The 22,088-nt window shown below is 36.4% G+C and overlaps 1 protein-coding gene across 1 annotated transcript in view; it reads right to left on the bottom strand.

Annotated features, from left to right (window-relative positions):
* The window catches only part of LOC117111451 (nucleoprotein TPR-like), a gene marked incomplete in the record, with an annotated part of 53,285 nt that overhangs the window by 3,537 nt on the left and 27,660 nt on the right, over positions 1-22,088 (bottom strand). The window contains 18 exon segments of the mRNA XM_033254379.1: positions 3,242-3,337; positions 4,436-4,530; positions 4,793-4,896; positions 5,054-5,098; positions 6,393-6,526; positions 6,832-6,946; positions 7,532-7,621; positions 9,343-9,702; positions 10,016-10,082; positions 10,950-11,097; positions 12,966-13,369; positions 13,894-13,988; positions 14,824-14,895; positions 16,714-16,866; positions 18,698-18,832; positions 19,494-19,532; positions 20,162-20,341; positions 21,293-21,371. Of these exon segments, the coding sequence (XP_033110270.1) occupies positions 3,242-3,337; positions 4,436-4,530; positions 4,793-4,896; positions 5,054-5,098; positions 6,393-6,526; positions 6,832-6,946; positions 7,532-7,621; positions 9,343-9,702; positions 10,016-10,082; positions 10,950-11,097; positions 12,966-13,369; positions 13,894-13,988; positions 14,824-14,895; positions 16,714-16,866; positions 18,698-18,832; positions 19,494-19,532; positions 20,162-20,341; positions 21,293-21,371 (2,411 nt within the window).

Genomic DNA, 22,088 nt, shown 5'->3' with positions numbered 1-22,088 from the left:
TGTGTTTTGTTGCCAAGATAGAGTGTTGGATGTTCTTGCTCGCTTCATGAACTTGACATACAGTACACATCATTCTCCTCATCTGACCGCTCGGTGACCATACCAATGTACCACTCACTGTCATAAATTCAAGCAATATAATATCCAGGTTGACATTCATTGGCCACTATTTGATTGCTTACACCTGCATGGACACTGTTGATGGTAACAACATCACAATGCTGATCACTGGATAATCGTCGCATTTCAATATTTCCATCATCAGTTGGTATGAAGCTGTGGTGTGACCTGGTTCCTGCAATTGTTTTGGAGGATGCAAACCTGTCACTAAGGTTATACTTCTCTGCATTTGCTTGAATGTCATCACTACTAACATATAGAAATTTAATTCCGGTGATGTTCCCATCAGCCCACTCAAACATCTGCAGTGGACTGGGAATTTGGTTCTCAACAGTAGCTTGGAGGCTTGCTCTGGCAACCAGCCTTTTTGTGGTACCCCCTAAGCCATCACACAGGCTCTTTCCATGACTGGTTGCGAAGAAATGCCATTCAGCAATAAGTCCATGATCAGATGAATGGTGACAGAGATTTGACGTATTTTTGTGATTTTTATATTGGCTTGCAGCCCCATCACTGTAATATATGCATTTCCGCAAACCTGGAATCTGATCCTTGATGTAAGGAATCAAGTGAGAGATGAAAGCATGGACGGCTGTAGTATCATGCTTCATACAATCTGAAATCATAACAACGCTTATGCACTTCAGTTCTCCTTCCACATTATGATACACATCTAGATGTGTTCCCAGTAATAGCCCTGTATAGCATCTTGAACGAGGAAACTGTAGTTTTCAGCAAAATCTAATAAGATGATAGCTGTGTCTGGTTGTAAGGATTGCTTTAATGATTGCAGGTATGAAGACTGTGATTTAGTGATGAAGTGATGGCTCCGTAAACAATCAACAGCATTACAAACTGTTTCAATATAATCATGCACTGAAGTTGTGAGGGTAACCAATGCAGTTCTATCAGTATGCATCCATTGCTTGTAAGTTACATTATCATCCATATCCACTTCATTGGCAGAAAACAAATCTATTAAGTAAATGCTCAATGCATTCTTACCTGGACAATTTTCACAACATTGCAACATGCAGTTGCGGTTTTCAGTGTTACACACTAGTTTACTGAGATAATCCTTGTAATCACACTTATCAGGAGAGACTGTCAGAAGTAGTTTCACATTTTGGTGCTGCTGACACACACATACAGAATGCATACCCTGTCTCTTATACACATCTAGATGTGTATAATGACACACACATACAGAATGCATACCTGCAGTCTGCAGACTTTCATAGCGATCGAGATACACTTTATGATGATGGAAACATATGCTATAATCATCAGCCAATGTTAATCCACTTCTCCACTCGAGCATTTTTTTTCCCTCCTCTGATATCTGATTAACTGCAAAGAAGCCAGCATCGCCTTTCACAAAATTTTTCTTATGGCAGGAATCATTCAAATTTAAACCAATGCTGCATTTGGATAACTCGGATGATGTTCCCTCCATCGTGATGATCTAAATGTTGATATCTTAAGTATATATTCCAACACTATGCCTAATACAAATGTGTGTATAAAAGTGTGCTGCACCTTTAGACAAGATGTTCCTCTAGCTATCTCAAACTGAAATGACTCTTTATTACTTTGCAGTGATATGGACTGGATGAGACATGCAAATAAACCTATTTGAAAAACATGTCTGGACATGAGATAACCATGACATCAATTGAATTGACAATGTCCAGTGTAAAAATTAATAAACAATGTTATCTTGGTATGTGTGGCATGATGTATGGTTTATAACAATTTACTTTCAAGACCCATGTTTAAAATAAAAAATAGTTACCATTGGTGTATGCAAACTTGTATGAAATATTAATGTCAAATTGTTTATTATTGCATTCATCACTTTATATTGCCATATTATGACTGCAGAAATGCCACATTTAAACCCTGTCACATCCTTGAAGGAGTTGAGTAGCAAAGCTGAAATTTTGTTTACATATTACTATGATACCTATCTTCGACAGGTTAGAGTTTCAAAAATTATTTCAACTGATCGCGGGGTCATCCGGGGTCATGAACGTCAAGCCATTTAAAGGATTTTTCTGGCTGGGGCCCATTTTGGGACTCTGTATTTTCTGATTTAAAGCTTTAATGGGATTGTTATTACTTCTGGATGTAGTCCTATGACCATAGATTATATTCAAGTAGAATGGAGCCCATGTTACCCCTAGTTTTCATTCAGGGTCACCCCAAAAATTGAAAAAAAACTTAATCGCTCATTCTGGACCCTACTTTAGGCAATCATAACTTGAAATCTAAAGATGATACCTTAAATCTGAGTGCAGATTCATAAAATTTGGCAAAAAGTAAGTCAGAATACCAACTTTGAGCTCTTTGTCTTGTCCGTAGGCCGAAATATGGCATTTTGAAATCCGAAATTATTCAAAATGTCAAGTCCAGAAAATTTCAAAGGGTCGTATCTCAAAAACGACATGGAGTATGACTTTCATATTTTGCATGTGTCCATGTGAGCAACATATCATCATTCTGACCAAATTTCATTAAAATCTGAGGGGGTCACCTGGGGACCTCTGGTTGATTTGACATGGAATGACCCTATTATTTATTTAAGTTTAAGTTGATCTTATCTTACATGCCAAATTGTTGTCTTCCATTAATTAACGATCTGTAAGTAAAATTTTATCCAAGTCAAACAAGTTTTTAATGCCATTTTGGATTCGACTTAGGCAAGTTTACCTATAACCAATCAAAAGATCACATTTCAGGATGTTTATATTTTCAACAAAAATGTAGTCTTAAAACCAGACAACAAACAGATTGAAAGCAATTTTTGATATGTTGTAAAAATGATTTTTCGAAGACAAAATAAGAGTGTTTGATGAAGAACTTGGAAATGATAAATGCAATACAACTTTTTGAATATTTAAAAAATTAAGGGAAAATGGAGCTAACCACCATTTTTCCTCCCAGTTGTTAAATATTAAAAAAAATTATATCTCATTAACTATTCCCAAGTTTTTGTCAAACACCATTTCTGTGTCTTTGAAAAATAGTTGTATATCATAATATATATTTTTTTTTTCTCTGGAGCCTGGCTTTATAATAAAATATAATGTCATCTGGTTGATGTCCAGTTTCTACTTACCTGGAGCATGTACTAATAAAGGTGTAGTGGGAACACTACGTCCACCATCATCATCCCCTAACAATGGGTTGATACGTGTCTCATCCATACCAAGGCCTGAAAAAAAATCATACATTTTATTGTTAAACTCTCCTCTGCACTTTCTTCCTGAATTGAGGACCAACTTTATATTTGAAGCCTTCAGCCCAAAATAGACGTGGACTGCTCATCCCTACAAGTTACTTCTTCCCAAGATGGCGCTGTCTAGTCCACAATGACAGGGACAGTGAGATGGACCAGTACACCAGGGTAACTACTCTTATTTATTTATGTGGTGGCTTGTCCAACCAGGACTTGGCCTACCACGGATCTCTAACGTCGTCTGTCCTGTGCAGCTATTGTCACTTCGACATGTCTTAGGTTGGTCTACTGGCAAACTTCCCTCATCTATGTCCGCCTAGGTCTTCCTCGTGGTCTCCTCCCTCTGACTTTTCCTTTCAAGATATTTCTTTGAATATTATTGGCTCTGATTATGTGACCAAGGTACTGAAACGCTTCTCACGTAATACGGGTCATTTTTTTTTCCCTACTCATCTCGAAAGATGTACTGGAAAATTTACAGTGAACCTGAGATTACAGTTTACTGTCCTGAGAAGACTTGTTCCCACTCCAGAGCCATAGACAAGCATGCCATACAAGTCAGCGATGATATTAAATGGTTGTGGTGGCCCTGCATTAACTGCTCGGCCATTTGACTTGCCTTTTCATTTTACTGTCATGGTAATAAAATGTGTCACTATCTATAAAACTAAGACCCAAATATACATTGCAGATCCGAAAACACACTTCCTGAGTAAAAAATGATGATTGCACAGGAAAATGAAACATTTTAAGACACTTTCTATACACAACATTAACATTTTTTACTTACCATGTGTGTACGCACAACAGCAGCATTAATGGCATTGACAGGCTGAGAGAATAGCAGCACAAACAATTTGGCGTGATATTTGGGCGGATCCAGAAGTTTTCAAAAGGGGAGCCAAGTATTTGTTTTCTAGTTTGTCTTATTTCACTGTACTCTATGGGAGGGGGCAAGTTCCCCTGTGGCCCCCCCCCCCATTAGATCTGCCACTGAAAGTTGACAATGTTTATGGTGACTAATTATATCCTCAGCTAATAGAAATACAATGGTAAATTAAATCTTAGACGTACGTTCTTGGGTCTCCAGCTGTGCTAGACCTGGTCTGGTAGTCTCAGCTTCACCAGGAGGACCAAAGTGAAATCGTGAAGCCTGTAACAATGGTGAGCTGCAAATAATTAGAAAAGAAAACAAAATTATATGGTCAAGCAAATCCAATTTCTTTAGTGCAGTATGTTTACTCAATTGTAAGGTGTGGATTTTAAAGACAATCTGAATTTAATACTGTTTTTATTTCTGATTAATACTGTAATTCAATTTAGAAAAAAAAAAAAAGTTAGTCAACAGTGTTTGGAATAGGATGGAGTGAATGGTTGTGATGAGGTACTTGTACACCTTGGATCAAAATTAGCTGCTAATGGCAAACTTACTTGATGACCTCAGCAAAACCTCCATCTGACCTTGGAACAAATAATGTTGGTGTGCTAGGAACCAGACGGTCATCTCCAACATCTTCAAACGGCACACCGGTAGCCTAAATCCAGCATATAAGTGATTATTAAATCATTTTTTCGTTATTATTATTACTAATACTGTATTATTTTGTGAATGAGCATGCCTTAACAGTGAAATCATCAATACATGTTAAAGCTTACATTACATTTTAACAAAATTAGTGATGCAGTACTCACATAAAAGAGAGACGGCCTGCCAATTGAGGGCAGTCTTTCGGTTCTCTGATGGTAAAAATGATAATTACTAGACAGAAATTATTTTTAAGTTCCAAAAAAGGAAATTGGTATATTATTGGTTTATTCGGGTAATTATTTACAAAATAGAGTGTTATTTTTATTTATTCATTCATTCAATTATTTATTTGAACATCAAGAAGAAATGAGCTATATACAATTATATTAAAGATAGATCAGATACAGCTTATGTAAAGAATTATATTTTATGATAAAGGTGACTGCTGTAAATGCAAATTTCTACACTATACAGTTGTTGGGTTTGTTTAGTGGCATGAGGAAAGCTGACATGCACAAGTTAAACTAATCATTAATAATGTTTAAAAATTCTTGAAAATTGTTGAATGGAATGGTTTTGAATCATTAACAAAACATCTGCAACAATAGGACACCAAACTCCCACCCTATTTAGAACACTGTCTAGAACAAAATAATCCTATTAAAACCACTCTCAATAAAAATAGGCTCACAACGTGCTGGCTGACATTTGGCCAACGCAATTCAATAGAAACCAAAGTGCAACGATGCATGTGCAACATACAATGTGATTTCAACGACTATCAACTCGACAACCAGCAGACTGTGTCTGTACTGTCAAAGCATTCAACCTGAATAAAGATGGATTCTTCAGCCAATGCAATGTGTGTCTGGCTTAAGTCTACTAAATAACCAATTTAGTAGGCAGCTGCACAGTATTTTCAGTAGCATTTATATTGTTATTTTGTATACAGGTCTCTCTCCTATTAAAGAACCTCCAATTATAGACCGCTTCTAATTAAAGACCTGTTTTCTGTGGGCCAAAACGAACAAATGTCTTATCTAATATTCTATAGACCAAATCTGCTAAGACCATGAATATCCCAGTCCCAAAAGTGGTCTTTAATTGGAGGGAGACCATTTCATATTCTGTTTCCATTAAATATGCAACTAAGTATAAATCTGATTATATGTCTCGTGAATAGTGATACAGGTCTTCTTGAAATGAAAAGCGGTCTTTAGACCACTTTTGGGACTGGGGCTAACTCTTTAGAATAATAAAGATAAAACGCATTGTTCATTTGGGACTACACAAAAGTGGTCTTCCATTGGAGGTGGTCTTCAATAGGAGAGGTCTTTAATTAGAGGGAGGCTAGTAGTTGTGCTTTATTTTTAATATACTTATCAAGAGGTCAAACAGAGATACCATTTGCCTACAGTTAATTTATGTACAGTAGGCCAAACTGCTGCTATCATAGAAAGTATCTTTCAAAAATCCTACATGTAAAAATACCAAGGTACTTACGTGATGAAGAGGTGCAGATGATTGGCTCTGCTCTGGGGGTACAACACCTAACAGAGAGGGTGAGACATGCTGCTGGGAACTGCTTCTAGAAGAGTCTTGATGTGTTTCCATGACATCATCGTCATCATCCTCATCTGACAGAAAATAAATGAAAAAATAAAAATAAAGGAAAATAAGGATGAAAAAAACAAATATAATATGTTTTATTTGTTTGTTATAATTTTGGTTGCTTGGCTTCTATTAAAACAAATTGTTTAATATATAACAGAGGATGTAGTTATGATGAGTTTAACAATGTTATCACCCACCCACACACCCTTAAAATGTCTGTCAACCATTTTCAGTTTTCTACAACTACAACCCTGTATAACCTACACATTATAGCGATATAGTTGGTATTGTCAGATGATTTTTAAAAAAAAAGTAAATATTTTTTTACCAATAATCTCTACAACTTCGTTTGTATCATCTTCCATTGGATCATCATCATCTTCTTCCTCATCTCCTCTGTCCATTCCTTCTTCTTCTTCATCAATCTCATCCATATCTGTTTCCTGAAAAAAAAACAAAAACAAAACTCTTAAATTATATTATATTATATTATAATCAGTAATTAAAATCTAAAGAAAAAAAACTTTGTAGATGAGGTAAAGCACTATATAAGGCCAGGGTTCTCAATTACATCAAAATAGGGGCCAAAATTTGGGGCATTTTTATTATCATCACTATCACCAGTCTACATTTTGTAAAATAAATGTCCAAAAAAAAATATATTGATTTTAATTGGCTCGTTTTGTTTGGTATTTATTGTAATATGTTTATTAGTGATATTTTAGTTGAAATTGAGTATGCTTTTTCAGGGTAAAGTCACGATACATAAACATAGAATTTAAATGTGTAAAAGATTAATTTTAAATACAACGCTGGAGCGACCGGAGGAGGGGAATTCGCACCCCCCTGCCTAGGTCCCTAAAGATCCCCTGCACGGGGACTCTGGCCTCTTTGTTACGCCACTGTTGAAAACTCATGCATTACATCCATAAAAACCTATCACAAGTGTTTATTCAATGATTGACTAATGATTGTCGTAGTACAAATCTGTGTATCATTAAGGTAGTTAGGGTAGTATACCCTATTACCTCAAATTCATCTTCGTACTCTTCATAATCCTCATCTTCGTCATCATCTTCTTCATCTTTCCTTTGTTGTCCTTCAAAAACCTCTTCATCCTAATAAAACAAATCATTTTGTTACTTGGAGTGGCTGTGATTACTTGTAAATGGAAGAAATTTTGTGAGTTGTTGCCTTTCGTATACATGAAACATTTTCCTGCTGCACAATAAATATAACCTGTTTGAAGTATTATTCAGAATTATTGCTTTGTATGGTAAAAAGTGAGACCTGGCCAGTACAACACAGTGAGGTTGGAGCACAATAATAATAAATAAATAATATAGGGTTTTATACCGGTGCCATTTGGGTCCTGGGGAGCATTCCTAGTCGTGCTTGCAATTTAATGCTAATACATTCAATGCCACATCATCCTACCATGTACCCATTTATACTCCTGGGTGGTGAGAGACAAACATACCCCAGTATTCTTAAAACCAACTTTAAAAAACTTAAAAATTGCATCATTTTGTATTCTTAAAATGCACTACGACTGAATCACGCCAACCTTGACTAAAATTATACCTCCGCAGGCCAATAATTTTAGTCAGCCTAGGGTTGGGCTAAATCGCCGACTTGAAGTATTTACCCCTACTAAAAACGTGGGATAAATATCCCCTAGTGTTGTGGTCACATAGCTTCACCATAACGACAACAAAGATGGCGCCGCCCTCGCTCGGGCTCAACTATCATAGTACTGCTCAAATTCTCTATCATTATATGTTAATGACTAATAATATTTATTATTATAGGAAATTAATTAAGCGAATGATTATCTATTAAGAATTATGAGGAAATATTTTTTTGAAGGCCAGACAGCAGCTTTATATTCACCCGTGTTGCCGGATCTCTAAAATTTTGTCTGCTATTAAAATGAGCTCTTTTCATTGGTTGGTTTGACAGTCATTGCTTGCCAGTCATCTTCAGCTGAACTAAAACTAGGACTTGATTTAGTCGTAGTTAGAACTTCGACTACGTTGTTTATGAATACAAATTTATGTTCAAGTTACCACTGGGACTAAATCAAGTTCTAGTTCAAAGTTTGACTAAAGTTCGTTTTAAGAATACGGGCGATAAAGTGCCTTGCCAAAAAACACAAGAGAAATCGAAGCTTTGATCCTCCCACCTTAAGGGTTAGGCCTTAATATTACTAGAATCAATCCTCTTTATTTTAGGAGCGGTTGGAAGCAGTGATTGCATTTTAGTGCTAGGAAATCATAACTGGGGCGGATTGCTATAAGCGGTCTTTGAAATGTTTCGACGTTTAGCCGGCTTTAATCGTGACATCACTACTGGTCCATGATTATAGACCATTGCTACACTGCGCTCTAACTAGTTAGCCGTCTTAAATTTCAAAGCCTTCTCGAAGAAGTAGGTGTTGCAGGTACTAGACCTAGATCGTCAAAGACCAAGGATCAAAAGGCAAATGCTCCGCGAACTTCTCATCATCTCCAAAAACCAGTCTTCATTTATTTACGATCATTTTGATACATGTGCAGTGTGCATACATGAATCGAGCGAGTGTGGCGTATGTGTAAGAGCGCCCTCAATTTTGTTACTAGGGAGAGCTTGTTAGCGTTTCAATACTCATCACGGTCTAAACGAACACCGTTTTATAGCAATGGTCTTATCGGATTTTATTTAGGAAGACAGTCAGGATGTGACTGTATTTCGAGGACTACCAGTTAAGAACGTTTTATAGCAATCCGCCCTTGGAGTTGGAAACTTTGAATGATGATTCAATAATAGTAGGAGGAAAACAATATTTTGCATTGCTTACATCTTCACTTTCAAGGACAATAACATCACTATCTTCTCTTTCCTCATCTCCAAGGGCAATGCCAATCCCAGCATCATCGTCTCCTTCACTATCAACAAACTGAACCTCATCATCGTCATTGTTGACACATGGTGGCGGTTTATACTGCTGACCATCCTGTTGGTTAGCCTCTTGTTGTACAGCTTCACGTTGTTGTTCTACTTGCTGCTGCGTAACTCGCTGTGGCTGCTTCTCCCTGCGAGGATCCTCGCGCGGCTGGACAACTTCTTGGGGAAGAGCCTGTGCTTCTTTGCTGTCTTCCGGAACGGGTTCTTCCTTCGGCTGATCGCTTTGCTTACTTGGTTCAGGGGACGCTTCACCCTTTAAGGAAATACACAAAGAAATGTCAATTGCACAAATCTTGTTATCAGTTGTCAGCTACATTTATATGAAGTTTTCTATTTTTCTTTTTAAAGTCGTCGGAGACTAAGTATATGTTTGTATGTGTGCTCTAGATATACCATGCCAATATTATTTTATATACCTCTAATATTTACATAGACTGATCAGATCCACTCTGCAGTGACATACACATTTTCAATAACAGTACTCTTTTTTGTCAAGTTCTTGCGTTGGGGGGGGGGCTATGCTAATGGCCATTTTACTATAGCTCATTTAAACAGTCTTCTCTCACCTGTTTTTGAACTTTCTGCTTCTTTTCAAGCGGGGGCGTGCTTTCTCGTTCTGTTGGTACTGCTTCGCTGTTAACAAACAGAAACATTTTCAATTAGACATTACTGTATGAATATGAAGTTAGCTTTTGACAAGCAACACATCATTGAAAATGAGTTATCATATTCTGTGTATGTTGTTCTTGAAGCCCAGCGGCGTATCTAGGGCACTCCCAACCTAAAACCTTGGATTCCCATTGAAAATGTTCGAAGCATGTTAAAGTAGATAAAAATCACCTCACATCACCTTATTGTGCAAGCTAGCATCCCTTCAGTTAATCAAAGGCCCCACTTAAATTCACTCTCCCCCCCCCCTCCTTAGCACCCCCTCCCATTTCAAGAGCACAGTCTGCGACACGCGATAGCAGCAATTATCTGTAATTGAATGTAATTATCCAATTTACAGCTCATTTTAAATTGTTTCAATACTGTAAAACCTTGAATTGAAGCCCTGTGGGCTTAATCCCAAGATGAAGCCCATCTCGAATTGAAGCCCCCCTTTTAAGTTTGCAAAAGTAGCCTCAAGAAGAAGTCCAGCTCAATGCCCATGGGCTTCTTTTCAAGATAGGGTAGGGTTCTTTTTGAGATAGTACCAACACTGTAAATGAATTTTAGGGAAAAAAAAGAAAGCTTGGTTTAGACAGTATTTTAGTTGATTAAATGCCATTTAAATACACTTCATGATATAGATTGATGTTACAGTGGCGTTATTTATTGTTTTATAGAAATTTAAACAAATTTACAGCATTCATTTTGAAAAGAAGCCCCCCCTCTTTACTTTGCATATGTAGCCTTGAAAAGAAGCCCATCTCGAAAAGAAGCCAATCCAAAGTTCGCAAAAAAAAAAATAATTCAGCTAATGCTGTGGTATAGTAAGTTGACATTGAAGAATCTCACCTCTCATTATCATCATCATCTCTTGGCCTCTTCATAGCTACAGCAGAGGGGGTAGGTTCAGTAGATGGCCTTGTGCTGGTAGAGGGTTCAATGGTTGCAACACTTGTGCTTTCTGCCTGTACGCAAGCCTCACATCCACCGGAGGTTTCTATAAAAAAAAAAAAAAAGACTTTGTCTTGATTTTCAAGTTGGGAAATAATTAAAGGGTCATGATTTGTGAATTACCTTATGCCAAAAGTGAATGAAATCAAACTACGGCAGGTTGGATTAAACCCATAGAGCTATAAAATAATTAAAAGTGCTGACTAGGTGATGAAGCAATGCAGAGTTGTGTATGTGTACCATCCAAGATGGCCACCGAAGGAAAGTGCCACCTTCAAACTTAGTATACATACTACAACCATAAATAAGCCATCTGATTATTATTTCATTAATAATTATTGTTCAAAATATTAATCAATTATTAAACTACTGTAGCCAAAAAGAAAAAGTGGAGTATCTGATTTCAAAATAAAGTACTGAGGAATGAAAATTGAAATCGTGTACACTACACCGCAATGCTCGAGACTCAACATAGCTGTATTCAAAACATTAGTTGAGGGTGCCATTCAAATGATGCTTAGTATATTACGATTGGCTGAATCTACGAAAGCTATCTTGTAAGGTACACACACACAACAATTTCAAACATCAAAATACATTGAAGTTAACACTCTAGTATTGTTAATATTAACTCTATGATCATACCAGAGTATGATAATTTAAAGCCCCGTTCCCGGCAAAATTTCAGTTTTTAAGAAAAATCTAATTTTTGTATAATGTTATAAAGATTTATAAATATAATACGGAATTGCTAGTTTAACTGAATTTAGACATTCCTAAGAATGAAAAAAATGTAAAATAAGACTGAAATTTGATTTTTTTGTGTTCAACACAAAAAATAAATGCGGATGAATTTTTCATTTTGATTTTGCGATAGGTCGTGAGAAGAAATATCGTAGGCACCGAAAACATTAGCAGTATCCAGCGCTGCTAGGCTAGGCCTAGCCTTACCTCGATTTAGGTTCTGTTATCACACATAAAAACGGCTCTCTTATACACATCTAGATGTGTATAAGAGACAGGACAAACCCTCCTTTTAACGGCAGCAGCGCACAAAGAGACAAACCCTACTTTTAACAGCAATGTACTACATATATTTGCAAAGTTGTAACAGGAACAATGGATTAAAGAAACATTTCCAAAAGACGAATAATTTACAGGTGGAGCAGTTTGATAGAATAGGGAAAACAAATATCTTTCTTATGTAATGCATTTACAGGGATAAATGAAAGCAGTGTTCGAAACCTAGAGCAGCGGACAACCTAGATGCTGTCTCTTATACACATCTAGATGTGTATAAGAGACAGGTCTTGATTTTCAAGTTGGGAAATAATTAAAGGGTCATGATTTGTGAATTATCTTATGCCAAAAGTGAATGAAATCAAACTATGGCAGGTTGGATTAAACCCATAGAGCTATAAAATAATTAAAAGTGCTGACTGGGTGACGAAGCAATGCAGAGTTGTGTATGTGTACCATTCAAGATGGCCACCGAAGGAAAGCGCCACCTTCAAATTTAGTATACATGCTACAACCATAAATAAGCCATCTGACTATTATTTCATTAATAATTATTGTTCAATATATTAATAAATTATTAAACTACTGTAGCCAAAAAGAAAAAGTGGAGTATCTGATTTCAAAATAAAGTACTGAGGAATGAAAATTGAAATCGTGTACACTACACTGAAATGCTCGAGACTCAACATACCTGTATCCAAAACTTTAGTTGAGGGTGCCATTCAAATGATGCTTAATATATTACGATTGGCTGAATCTACGAAAGCTATCTTGTAAGGTATACACACACACACAACAATTTCGAACATCAAAATACATTGAAGTTAGCACTCTAGTATTCTTAATATTAACTCTATGATCATACCAGAGTATGATAATTTAATACTAATTTACCAGGTTCATATCCTTGTGACGTTGAGGGCTCTTCTGCCAATGGCTGGCTCTCCATCACCGGCTCAGCAATCGCAACAGGTGGAGCAAGCTGCGTTGGAGGCACAACCCACACCGGTGTAGCCGTGACCACATTTGTCATGGTAGACAGCTCGTTTTCCGATGACTCCGGTTGTGGAGGCGGTTGGGACGGAGTGGAAGAGGGTTCCTGCGTTTGCGGCATGACCGTTGCCATGGGAGTTGGTGTGACTGAGGGTGAGGAGACGGATGAGGCTGTCTTTGCTATTGGTCGAATACTGGCTGTGGCTCTTAAGGTGCTTGAGGTAGGGGAAGGCTTAGCGGTCGTGGGAGAGGGTGTCGCCATTGGCTTGATGTTGGCTGTTGGTGGGGGTTCTTCTCTTGTTGTGCTAAAAAAATAAAATTAAATGATTGAGAAAAATCTAAATAAAAATAGCAAATCATGATAATTGTACGATTTGTATGATTTGTTATATTAGTTTGTGAGTCTAATGGCCGAGCTGTTAGGGCAGGAACACCACAGCCTACTGCCATAATATTGGCGGTGGTTTGAACAAATATGTGTTTATCAGTTATACATACCCAACAACCTCTGATTGCTCTTATCAAATGTGCTATGAGGCAATGCTTAAAAACTTCTTTGGATAGAGCTACGAATCCAAGCCAGTTTTATCTTTTTAAAGTATTGCACAATACCAAATACATTTGTGAAGGTTCTCTACTGACAAGTTTAGAACCTTCTTATTTAAAATTTAAACAGCAGTATATCTATACTTATCTTTATAGTACAAATGGCTCCCAGCTTTCTAAATTTAAATGTAAATGCTGTACAGTACTTTATTATCAAACTAATTCACGAGTCCAGGCTTTGATAACAATCAGGGTCATATGTTAATACAGTGGTCGTTATTACCTTGGTCTCTCTGATGCTACCAGGACTTGTTGTTGCTGCTGTTGTGTCTGTAGTTGTTTCTGTTGATCGTTGATGATACGTTGTTGCTCTTGACACTAAATATACCAAAACATTACAGATATACTGTTCAAATATACTCCTAAAATTCATGTCAAATTATAATTGTTCAATTACGATAAAAAATTAAACGTTTAACGAGACAGAATTCTAATTTTCTTTTTTTATAATTTACAGACTTTTTACTATGGAGTTTAAAGAACTAGACAAAAGCAGAAAATGTACTATTCATTATTTATTCATATGTTAAATTATCTATTTTCAATTAAAAGCATCTTTGTTGTCTGTTAAGTTACTACTTCAACTCTACAAAGACATTAGTCACTAGCAGTAATGAGCAAGGATATTTTTTATTCATATATGCATTTACGTTTTTGTAAGTTTTTATAATTGAATGTGAACTTGGTTGCCTTAATTGGGATTAAGGCCTCTGCATAGATAGTAGATTACGGTTTCAAATCCTGATAGGGATGAATTATTATTATTATTGAATTATTATTTTATATGTATGTATGTGTGTGTGGGTGTGTATATGTGTATAGTATATGTATTCATTAAAATAACCACAAGACAGACTCCAAACTTATTGTACTTATAAAATAAAACAAACAAAAATGTTATGCAAGTGATTTGCTCATACTAAAAAGGAAAATGAGATTTTCTTTTTTATAATGTGTTTCAAGAAGGGAAAAATACAGTTCCGGTGAGTCTTTATTAACATTAGGCTTCAAAATGCTACAGAACAGAGCAGTGAAAATGATTCTACTGCTTTCTTGCCATTTTCTTTGTTTGATTTTCATGTAGAATTAGGATATTTCATGGTTATTTTTCTGTACATAAATATACAAAGATATTTAAATCATGATTTATTACCTTTTGTTGAACGTCTTCCAAATCCTTCTGTGCCTTCTGCCTCTGTTGTGCCAGCTCATTTTTTAGTTTCATCTGCAAAATATCCCATTAAAAATAAACTTTTATATGTAAGGCACCTGAAATAGATACCAAGCACCAACCATCTCCAACTAGGCCCCTTCTCACACTAATGGACCTTTCGGGTGTGTCAATCAAACTTAGAAACTCACCAATCAGAACAGGGCCAAGAATACGCACATGTCCCGCAAACGCACATGTCCCACAAACGCACATGTCCCGCAAACGCACATGTCCCGCAAACGCACATGTCCCGCAAACGCACATGTCCCACAAACACACGTTTACATACATTTACGCTGTTTTCTTGGACATTAGCAACATTACCCAATGGTCAGTGGCTTAGCGGAAAAGTTTATTGAAACCTTTAGCTGGGCTTCTGGGGTTTCTTGGTAGTACGATGCTTCGGAACACATGATGGTCAATTCGGCAGCAGCGCACTGAGAGACAAACCCTACTTTTAACAGCAATGTACTACATATATTTGCAAAGTTGTAACAGGAACAATGGATTAAAGAAACATTTCCAAAAGACGAATAATTTACAGGTGGAGCAGTTTGATAGAATAGGGAAAACAAATATCTTTCTTATGTAATGCATTTACAGGGATAAATGAAAGCAGTGTTCGAAACCTAGAGCAGCGGACAACCTAGATGGAAGCTTTGGTTGTCCGCAAATATTTTTATTTGTCCGTATATTATCTGTTGCTTGCTTCATTTTTGCCTTGCACTGTTTTCCCTCCTGCTTTTGTAGCACTGTCAGAGCATGGGTTTGGGTAATTTACACTGCTTTTAGTACTAGTATTTGATAATTTTAATTTCTCTCCTTTCCATTATGCACCCTTTGGCTCTTAGTCACCCTCTGTAACATGCTAACCTGCTTTGTAACATAGCTGCATGGTGAGTGCTTTCTGTATGTATGCATGAGTCATTAGCCAGGCTCCATCACTATAGGATGACCTGGGGGTTCGGGTTAGATGGAATATGCTAACCTGCTGCTTTGAATGAAAATAAAAACATTGCAAAAATAATTTCTTTTCTTTTTCTTTGCCTTGTTGTATGGCCCACCCATAGAGCTATTAAACAACTAGAGTGCTGACAAGATGGCGCAGCAATGCAGAGTTATGTATGTGTACCATCCAAGATGGCCGTCGTAGTAAAGCGCCACCTTCAGGCTTAGTATACATATTATTACATATTAATAAGCCCTCTGACTGACTATTATTTCATTAATGATAATGAGTAACGGTAATAACAAAACTATTGTAGCCAAATCGAGGCCAAGTGGAGCATCTTATTCAAAAATAAAGTACCAAAGAATGAAAATTAAAATCGTGTACATTACACCCAAACACAGCAACGCTCGAGTTTCAAACATACGGGTAACTAGCTGTACTGAACTTTCTGAGTAAATTGAGGGCGCAATTGCAAACGATGGTGTTTAGCGAAATTTGATTGGCAGCCATCTTGGATGGTACACGCACAGTTCTGCAAACATCGAATACATTGCGGTTAGCGCTCTAGTATTCTTTATATCTCTATGGGCCCGCCACAGTATAAGTAACACGCGTAAGGGCGCCTCAGTTCAAGTCTCGGACCAAAACGTGAGAAAACATGTTATTCGGCAAATCAAAAATGGCCGCGCCCGTGATAACAACGCAGTAAATTCGGGAGGCAAAAAACGATTACTCGAGGTGAGGTTTGGGTCCAAAATTTTTTGGTTGTCCCACGGACAAGTTGCCTTATAGTTCTGGTTGTCCGTGGGACATTTTGGTTGGCTGGGACAAGCAGACAAACCTTATTTCGATCACTGGAGAGTAATTATAGTAATTACCTGTTGTTCATTAGCCTCTTTGAGTTGGTGTTCCAGCTTCCTCCGCTGAATTTGATACTCCTCCTTTGCCTTGTTTGACTGCCTATCCTGCTCTGCTGACAGGATTTCAGAAGCCTGCACTTGACCTTTTAACTCATCTATGTCATCCAGGCTCTGGAAGGAGGGGGGGGGGTGAGAAACATTTTTTGATATGTTGTACAACTTATTTTTCTAAGACAAAAAATGTGTTTGACAAAAAACTTAAGATAGATTTTTGAATATTTAATAAAAAAGGGGAGATGAAGTGGGGAGGTGGAAAGGTAAAAAAATGGTGGTTATGCCCCTTTTTCCCCCACTTTTTAAATATTGAAAATCTGTATTTCAATTAACTGTTCCAAAGTTGTACAACCAATCAAATTTATGTTTTCCTCAGGAATCTGGCTTTAACAGTAATAAAAATAAACTGTAAATTGTAGCAAGCGCAAAGTATATGTTGTAAAATCTAAATCTTTACAGTCCTCTTAGGGGCTGGTAAAGGTTATGAGATATTACAGTTATTACTACTTTGAGACTTTATTAAGATCACATCGATCCTTGTTCCAACTTGTTACAAGGTGTTTTATTTGACAAAACGATGTACATATGAATAGACAAAATTGGCAACTAGGATCACATAACCTATAGTGGGTATACAGTAAATTGTAAACAGTGCCAGTGATGTTTAGTAATAACAAAACACATGGTGTCTTTACAGTGTTTCTGCTGTAATGCGCATAGCTGATATTGAATAACGTTGGAATGCCAGTATGCTATTCGGATATGAGTTTGCGTCAGGAAGTTATCATGGGAGAGATGTTTTGCCCTACCATAATTCATATCCGAATAACACTCGCAAGCTCTAGTGGTTAAGACATCAGGCTAGATACCTGGAGGTCGTGGGTTCGATTCCCACCCGAATCACTTGAATCGCTAGTATTTGGGGACGTACTGAGTATTCAGTATGATTACACGTCGGGTAAGGAAAAACATCTCTCCCAATGCCAGTATGCTATACCAAATTGGTTGGAAATTGAAATGGAGAATATGGTCATAATGATTTGCATATTTTCCAAAAGACACTGGCCTGAAATATTGAGATTTTTTAAAGAATAAGGCTTAGGCCCCTCCATAACTACGGCCTGTTTAGGTATGCAATCCACAAACTGCGAGTGGGACACACACTACGATTTCTAGGCTAGCTCAAGTTTTACAAAGAATCATGCAAATCTCTAAGCTTAAAATGCACAGGGAACTCTAGAATAAGTATGTAAACTCTATTTTAAACAATCGTATTGCCTTTCTTGCTATCCATTCGTAGGCGGGAGTTATCGAACTCTCTGTCCCATTTGAGACGGGCATTGCTAATGTCCATATTTTTATGTGCAATAAGTACACCCCGTTGATTAACGACATTCGAGACTCCGGACACACTGCTAATTTGCTTGCCATCGAAATCCGTTCTCGTGGGTTCATCTATCGTAAAAATGAAAATCGGCTGAAAACAATTCCCTCTCTCTGCAACAGGCCGCTTCCATTTAAAGATTTTAATCAAACAATCTCTAAACTTGCAATTATATCTTCTTTCAGCATTTTCCACCACAAAAATGAACCCACTTGGATCGATCAACCCTTACTTAAGATTTAAACAAACCTTTCCATTTCGGGCTTAATATTGTAATGCAGCAGGGAATACTCAGAGGCTAAATGTGCAACTTATTGGTGACGTTTTTGTCTGTCTTCCTTTGTTCTTTGTCTTCTTGTCCGTTTTGTTTTTGTCAATGTTTGGGCTCTGCCCCTCCCTTCTGCGTGTTATTTCTTTGAATATACTTTGCCACTCGTCTAGGGAGTATTTATATGTTTCCTTTTATTTTTCAAAATCACAATTTATACACATTTTATATTTTTATATTGTATAAATTTTTGATATTTGAAATAAAAGTGATCTTAAATAAACCTTTTCCTATACTTTTACACTGTGTGTACTGTAAATCAAACCCACAGAATTTTTTGACTTACTACTTAGGGTTGTCATGCGTTTCCTTGTACCCTGCAGGGCATTTTTAAACTTCTCTTCTTTCTCATCTTTTTCTGTTAATTGTGTCTAAAAAAAAAACGTTATTGTGTATGACATGATTAGTACAAAAGAACAAAATAATGGTAATATTTGACAAACTTTAAAATGATTAACAAAAAAGAATTGTTGATTAAAATTGTTTAGCTTAACAGTATATCATAATACAGATCTCACTCCTACCAAAGGAAAAAGAAGGTAATGTAATATCATATCTAGAAAAGAATTCATTGATTTCAAAAACAAATTAGAAAAAATGGATGTATTTTAAATACAATATAAAAATAGTGTTTTATGGTTGACATGATATTAATTGTTGATTAAAACTGTTTAGCTTCACAGTATATTATAACACAGATCTCACTACTACCAAAAGAAAAAGAATGTAATGTAATATTAATATATTTAGAAAAGAATTCATTGATTTCAATAACAAAATAGAGAAAAAATGGTTATATTCTAAATACAATATAAAAATAGTGTTTTATGGTTGATATAATTATTATTCTAATAAAAACCATAATGTAAACAAATAATATTAATTATCATCATCACAATGAATATTTTAGTATTCAGCAGCCAAATGACTGAAATGATGCATTAATTTACAAAAAACATATGCCGTACTTATATTTTCGTTTTAAATATTATCCTCGTTATTAACACTATTTCTAACAATAGTAATAATTACCTTCATTTTCTCATTCTCTTCTTTCATTTGGGTTGTTTCCTGTAGAGGGAGAATAATTTAAAATTAAGAATATAAGAAAACAAGAAAGCAACAAAAAAAGATTATGACCATGAAAAAAAGAATACTGTTTAGCCATAATCACATACACTGGCACTACAGCAGAGTTTATGTTTACATTGGCAGTATTCAGCTGGTTCGTTTCGTTGACAACGATTTTTCGTTTTAGTATTATTTTCACTCAGCTGGTTCGTAAAATAGACAACGTTGACAACGGATATTAACATAAACCAGAGTGCGTTAATTTGCAATAAATTATGCATGTGACCAAAACATATTCTCTCTCAAAGACGACATTATATATGGAGTTGTTATAGGCATTGGCACATGTGTATCTAATACTGAAAATCCACTACATTAGTTAATTACTGTATCACAGCCATGCTTTATTTGTAACATTTTTACTGCTGGTGATCCATCAAGCACAGACCTGTTTACTGGTAAATAGAGTTAATTAAAAAAAAAAAAAAAATGTATTCAAATTTAAGCCTTGAAAGTGCAATTTCCTGGCATCTTGAGGTGCTATAATCATACATTTTCTTCTAGATCCTCCTTCTGCCTCCCTGGCCCTCTCTACTTCAGATTCCTGGATCCGCCGCGGCTGTACTCACCTCCGTTAAAGTCTTGACCTGCTCTTCAAGAGTCTTTAGCTTGCTCTCCGTTTCTGGACCAACTTGGGGCGTGGCCGCAGCCTGCTGTTTTTCATCCTCCTTAACCTTGGCCTGAAGCGTATCAAACTGAAGCTTCAGTTCGTCAAACTGTGACTTGTACTTACGCCCGATCTTCCTCACCTAAAGAAAACAGAATAAGAACAGTAACTGGTAAGTGTAACAAGCTGGGGTCTTCTTCGGCATACTAGGCACTTTACGCATGAGGCCGTCGACAACAGCAGTTCGGGTTAGGTGCCCTATTGTTTGCTGTGGTCTTCACGCTCTGATGAGCACAAAACCACCGTCTACCCGTCTTCCCGTCCTATTGCGTAAAGTGATGAATATTGCAAACACAACAGCTTTTAGATATTTCTTATTTTATTTACTGTATCAAAAATAATGATGCCATTTGTGTTTTTCTCTTGAATACCAATAAAAACCACCCTTTTTTACACCAGTTTTTTTTAAATATAAAAAAATCTCTATATCTATTCCAGCGTTTTTTTGGCAAACACCCTTTCTGTGTCTTACTAAAATCACTCTATTTAACTCTGGAGTCTGGCTTTAAAGATTTAAGTATTCTTCCTAAATCTTATGGTGTATTGGCTTTTGCAAGATTTTGAACTAGTCAGAATTAGCCCCAGGTTTATACAAGAGTGGTATAATCCTTTGTGAATCAATAATGGATATAATTGTACATTAGGGGTTGGCATAAAAATGGATCGGAGGTTAAAAGTCAATTTTTGATTTAATACTGAGGACCGAACCTAAACTGTGATGTTTCCAGTGTGCTTTAACCAACCTTTATGCAGTGCTTTTGTACCAATTCATTCCCAGTTTTAATGTTACTTTTTACGGATGCTTGGTGTCAGGCAGTAAACAAAGCGTTTTCCAGCCAAAGATGGTTGATGTCATGCACACATGATGTTTTAATTCATTTTTGAGAGCTGTGTTGTACACTGTATATGACTGCCTATGATTCCAGTCACCAGGGGACTGTAGTATTACCCCATCCTATGTACTGTAGCAGATAATTCTACCAGTGCAACACAAAAGTAAACATAACAAATTGAATAATATATAAATATTCACTTGATTAATAGTCTTCTTCTGTTCTTCCACATCCTTTATCTTCTCTTCAACTGTCTTCTTTGATGCATTTAGTGCCTCACTAGGATTAACAAATAAATATTTTAAATTATTAATTGTGTACTTATTGCATGTAAAAAGACATAATAGGATTTAAGGAGGTTTCATAAAATTGTTGTCAATGAATACTTAATTTCATTAAACATAATATACAATTTTACTTTTGTTTTATGTTGGTCTCTAATTAAAATAAAGATGAAAGACATTTGTCGAATTAGGACCAGAGAACAGTGGTCTTTAATTGAAGGTAATCTATAATTGGGGGTCTTTAATTAGAGGTTGACCTGTACTTTAAACATATTACCAATGTTAACCCTCTAGATACCGTCTTCGACTGTAGTCGAAATTGACCTCAAACCGAGAATTCCCATTTTCGACTGCAATCGAAATTTCGTGACTAAAAAATAGGTGGTTTTCAAATCGCTCTTCTGTTTTTATTTTAGCTCCAATACGTCAGAAATTTTGAACACGCATGCGTGAAGCTTTTGTTTTTCGGAATCTGTGAAGAACTCACATGCGCTTATATAAAAATGTTTAGAAATATCAATTTGAAATTGTTATTAATTTCAAAAATTTTTCGAAATGGCCGCACAAGATGTGTACACAGCTGAGCAAGCGATTGACCTGATTTTTGATTCAGACAGCGATGAAGGTGAATTTTTAGATGTGAGAGACTTAGACGTGCCTGTTAGCGATGATGACGGTGGGGCTTCAAGCAGTTCTGACGGCGGAGATATTC

Source organism: Anneissia japonica, unplaced genomic scaffold, assembly GCF_011630105.1.
Source record: "Anneissia japonica isolate Jap-2015-1 unplaced genomic scaffold, ASM1163010v1 scaffold351_len699533_cov169, whole genome shotgun sequence".
Lineage (NCBI taxonomy): Eukaryota > Metazoa > Echinodermata > Crinoidea > Comatulida > Comatulidae > Anneissia > Anneissia japonica.
Note: the sequence above shows the minus strand (reverse complement) of the source record. Positions and strands in the feature narration are given on the sequence as shown.